This window comes from Prunus mume, linkage group LG2 (genome assembly GCF_029339155.1).
Source record: "Prunus mume cultivar Tortuosa linkage group LG2, ASM2933915v1, whole genome shotgun sequence".
Lineage (NCBI taxonomy): Eukaryota > Viridiplantae > Streptophyta > Magnoliopsida > Rosales > Rosaceae > Prunus > Prunus mume.
Window position 1 is genome coordinate 38,412,722 of NC_142699.1, and position 5,148 is coordinate 38,417,869.

Below are 5,148 nucleotides of genomic sequence, written 5' to 3' on the forward strand. Positions count from 1 at the left end.
CCTCACCAATACAAATGCTCTTAAAACGGGGTTCTACGTGAACTGGTAAAAAATTGCCTTCCTTCGGGGTTTTGCTTCCCTTTTGCTAGAAGGTTAAACAAAGCTTATTAACATGTCTTTACTATTCAAATTATGTACAAGTCCAACTTGTGACCCTCGAACAAAAAGAGCCCGACTTGTGAACATAATTATTATGTTGGTGTAGGGGCATAGTTTCGGCCTCGGCCTCAAATTGCACTCCAAACAATTTAGACCTCAAACTAGTAGTATAATCAAAATAAAGTATTCCATTTGGTGACCAAGTTGGCTTAAATGTTGTCCTTCATAAGCAATTAAACAAATCTCTTACATGTGTCAAATATTTCTTGGTTCCATGGAATAAATGAAGATTTAGGGTCATTAAGCTTTATTAGAGTAAACTAAATCTCCATAGGTTTATCAACTAGCCCTCAATTTAATGGTAGTTGTGATGAGTTTTATACCTGACTTTGGCTAGTTGAAGGGGAGTGCAGTGAGTAAATTTTCCAACAAAATTGCATTGGGCCTCGAGGTTTTTGGTCAAGCTCCAACCCAACCCAACCCAAAAACCTCCCTTCCTTTTTAACTCCGAAATTTTCCACTCTTAAACCCTCTCTCTGGCACAGAGACAACACTCTCCAATGGCGACCACGTCTCGCTCACTGTACCGTACACTGCGCCTGCGGTCCTTCTCCACAAGTACGAAGCCGTCGCACCACAACAGCCACCAGCAGAATCACCAGTACACAGATCCCAATTCCTTCATTGGGTGCTGGGAGGCCCCCAAGGACCCCAAGGAGGCCGAGGCCAAGCTTGCGCAGCTCCGCAGAGACTACGCCAAGCAGGTCAAGGAGGTCCGCAAGGAGTACATCCAGGAGGTCGAGCTCATGAGGCTCGAGAAGCTTCGCAAGGACGAGGCTCGTAAAGAAGCCCTTAGGCTCCAAAATGAGGAACGTAAGAGACTCAAGGCTGAGGCTGCTAAGGTCCGTGCCCAACAGCGTGAGGTTGCTGAGCAGGAGTTCCGCCAGACCCTGGTATGTGCATTGGGTTCTTTCTCTCTCCCTCTCTCTTTATGTGGTTTTGATTTTTGTTGCGGTGTTTGGTTGATGGGAAAGTGTGGGAAATGGAAGGGGAAGTTTGTTGGGTCTGGAATTGATTAGAAACCTAGATTGTGGGTTTTTCTGTTTAGGGTTATTTGGTTCGGTAGCTGTGGAAATCAGAGAATTGAGTTGGTGAATTTTAAAGTGTTTCCTGTTTGTTACTAAGAATATATGGGAAAGGGAACATGAGTTTTTCTTTTTCCTAGTTTGACATTGGTTTGAAACTTTATTATGTGGCCTCAGGTTTCCTTCAAATTTAGCCTTCTTTTTCGTTTTGATTCTCTGTTTTGTGATTGTAGAAATGTGGGGGAAGGAGAAAAGTTGAGTTATGAGATCTTTTTGGTTTAGATTTGTGGTATCTGACAAATAATTGGGAAGATCAAAGAGAAGAAAACTCAGAAGAGAGGTTTGAGTCAGAAAAAATTTTGGTTTATTGAATTCAGATCTAAAAAGTGGTAATGCAAATCGAAAACACATATTTTTTTAACCAAGGACGAGTAATTAGGACTTAGCACGGACTCATGTGTTAGCGTCTTTGTTATTGAAATGGTTTAAGGGAAGCCAAAGTGAGTTGGATAATTTCAGTATCTTGCATTTCGCCTATTTTGGGAGAAGCACAATGCATTTTGGTGGGGGGGAGAAGGCAGAAATTTTATGGAATTGTAGTGTGCTGGCTGTGTTTTTGTTGCTGTGGATGGAAAAATATAAAAGGATTTTTGGAGATTATAGTGAGAAGGAGGTATTGTGGGGTAAAGTCGGATTCTGGACATTGAATTCTTTAGAGTTTTGGGACGTACCATTTTATTCCTTTTGTGGAATGGAGGGCTGTTCTTTAAATTTCAGTTTTCGGTGTATTGATGCAACACACGTATACTGTATGATAGTTATCAATTGGTGATTGTTTTTGTTGTTTTGCTGTTAGCGGACAACTTATTCATTCACGGTACCATAATTTGTTTCAATTAAAAATATTCCATCAGTAAAACCAAATAAAAATTCAAACCTTACCGTAGTTGAGTTCACAAACTTGACATAATAAGGCTTAATGCATGCGGAGCTGATAGATAGTAGTGATCTTAGATCACTCATCTGGATCTCCTCAGTGTTGCAATCCTAAGGGGTAGGGTACCCCAATCTCCTTTGCCCTTACATGCATTCTTCTTGTTTAACCATGATTGAAATTCTGGTTTGGAATCTTTTTAGAATGTTGTCCGTGTTAGCTACCATTCCTGTACCAACTGAAACTTAAGTAAATGTTCATAATCATTGACTTCATGAACTAGAGCAGTATAGTTGTTAGTGGTGTCTACATTATACTGTGCTAACATGAATAATGAGGATTAACAAACTTTTAATGAACAATATCAATTGCCAGAGGTTCCATTGATCATCTAAAGAAAATACATCCATAGTGTTGTGGGGTTTTTTTTGGGGTACAAGGTGTCATAATTTTTAAGTTCTTAGGCGAGGTTCTAGGATTAAAGTGCTCCTTTTAGAGTGCACTTGGGGTTCAAGCTTTTCTAACTCATTCTCTCCTCTTGTAGTCAAGATCTCACTGTCTATCTTAAAATAGAAAGTGTATCAGTTGTGGATGCAAGTTCCTTTCACCTGGTTTTTGTACTGACATCGGGGATTTGTGCTTACTTTAAGTATGCAAATATTTGAATATCTAATGTAAACTATGAATAAGAATTGAGTTGATGCTCATTCTCATATGTGACAATTATATACTTGAATTCAATTCATTTATGTCCAGGAAAGAGAGATTTTTTTTTTCAATTAATAATTTTTCTTTTCATACAGCATATGTGTTTCTTTCACTTGCATGTCTTACATGTTTTGATTTGTCTAAATGCACAGTTAAAAGAAAGAGCAGAGAAGCTTGAGAATTGGAAGATGAAGGAAAAAATGAGAGAAGAGAAGAAAAAAGAGAAGAATGAACTGTTGCGACGTCAGAGTTCCTTGTGGATCAATGAACCAGAACTGGAAAAGAAGATTTTAGAAGCCATCGTTGATACTACACCCCTTTGAGTCCATTTTATTTCCAAATTGTCTAGTGGTGATATCTTACAGTTTCACCGTATAGACAAGATAATCAGGACTTAGTATGTTTTGTACCCAGTCTTTATTTTTCTATTTTCTTTTCATCATCCACTAATTTCCCAACCACATTCCTTTTCCTTCTTCATATTTTAATAAGATCTGTATACTTTCTAATCAGGGCATGGTATATTTTGTACCCAGTGCTGTATGTTTAAAATTTTGGAGGGCAACTGCCATAGTGATGTCATTGACAAATTTGCTAGCAAATATGGTAACGCAGTTATTTTGCCTTGCCTTACCTTAGACCCATGGCAGTCCTCCTAAAGGCATTTAGTGATGTCAAGCTTCAAATTTTTTTTTACTTTTGGACCTACCAGCCCACATAATGGTTACAAGCCAGTGGCTTCTCCTGAGCATCTGATCAAAAAATCTTACACAATTCAACGGTTGTCCAATTTTTTGGCTAAAATAAATTGAAAAAAATATAAAAAAATTATCAAAAAATTCTGGAAATTTTCAAAATTTTATCCGAAAATGTTATCTTGATTTTTAGGTGAAGATTTTACGATAATATTATACAAATTTATAAATAAACTCAATCCTAGACATGTATTTAGCACTATTTAAACATAGAAACACACCCAAAATCAACCCCAAAGTCAACTTTTTTGATAAATGGGTTTTGAGTGTGTATAATGATGAGTTTTGGGTGTGTTTATATGTTTAAATAGTGCTTGGGTTTTTTTATAATTTCAACCCCTATTTTGGGTGTTTTAGTAAAACTCCCTAAATATTAACACTTCGGAATTGAAAATCTTATCCAAAAAGCTAATCAAAATCAATGTTTTAACTTTAGACTTGCCCTAGACTTAGGGGTGCAACCACAAATGGCAAGATTGACACTATTCACGTGAACATCCTTTGTTTGCCCTTGCCCTAAACTTAGCCCTTGTGGGTGGAGATGTTCTTACCTTCCATGGAATTCTCCTAAATTTAGTGAAACTTTGATTAAGTCAAAGTTTAGAGACTGTTGATTCTAGGAACTTAGCATCGGCAGGATTTAGGTGCGAATGCAAATCGAAAAGTGCAATGAACTCAGTTGGAACTTGGAACACCATTTCGAGTTCAGATTTCAGAATGGATATTAAGCAAATGCAAATTGAATGAGGGCGCATCTTTAACATTGAGCCAATTTACCTGCTGATGAGGTTTGAAGCCTTAGCCCTTGAACGCCATGTAAATGATCTTATGTACTGGTTTGCTCTAAAGTTGCTTCTCATTTCTTCTTTCCATCTCTAATCCCTCTTTTACTTAAATTGAAAAATAAAAGTAAAACAATACTATTTAAAAAAAATGAACACTTCTCTTAGTTCACCCCATGTTCTAAGTTCACCCCAAACTATTTAATTGAATTTTCACAATTTCTAAGTAAACCCCACTTCTTCCCAAACTACCCTTAAATATACCCCAAACTGAAAAATGAAATAAAAGAGATTTTCTATTTAAACTTGATGTAACGATTGTTTGTATGCTTCCTATTATTCCTTGAGTTTTGCATGCATTGATTTAAAGTTTGTTCTGGCTGAGGAAGAGGAAAAGGGACTCGAAGAGTGGTCAATCTCATCAGGAAGATTGAAAATTCAAGAGTTGGTGCTAGTTCTTCCAAGACATCATGACTTCTTAGCGGTGCACAATCCAAGCATAAAGATTTGCATGAGATGAAGTTGTTGCTAAAGAGTTTACTTCAGGTATCTACTGAGGTTTGTTTCCTTCCTAAAAACTCTGCCTTCTTTGATTTGATTTTACCAAAGTATAAATGAAATCTTCAACGCAATCAATAGCAAAGTACCCATCCGAAGTGATCATTATAGCAGAAACAGCTCTTTCCTCGTCTGGTGAATTCCAGCCGATGATGTGGATTCACATTGTTCTTGTCATATATTGTAGGATTTCACAATTTGCAAACAACCAAGAACTTATATTGGGG

At 37.3% G+C, this 5,148-nt stretch overlaps 1 protein-coding gene across 1 annotated transcript; it reads left to right on the top strand.

Moving 5' to 3' along the window:
• The first annotated feature begins 613 nt into the window (after positions 1 to 613).
• Positions 614 to 3,338, top strand: LOC103322760 (stress response NST1-like protein). Its single transcript, XM_008224685.2, has 2 exons — positions 614 to 1,052; positions 2,979 to 3,338. The coding sequence occupies exons 1-2, from the start codon at positions 660 to 662 to the stop codon at positions 3,147 to 3,149; spliced, it is 564 nt and encodes a 187-aa protein (XP_008222907.2). The 5' UTR covers positions 614 to 659; the 3' UTR covers positions 3,150 to 3,338.
• The last annotated feature ends 1,810 nt before the right edge of the window (positions 3,339 to 5,148 follow it).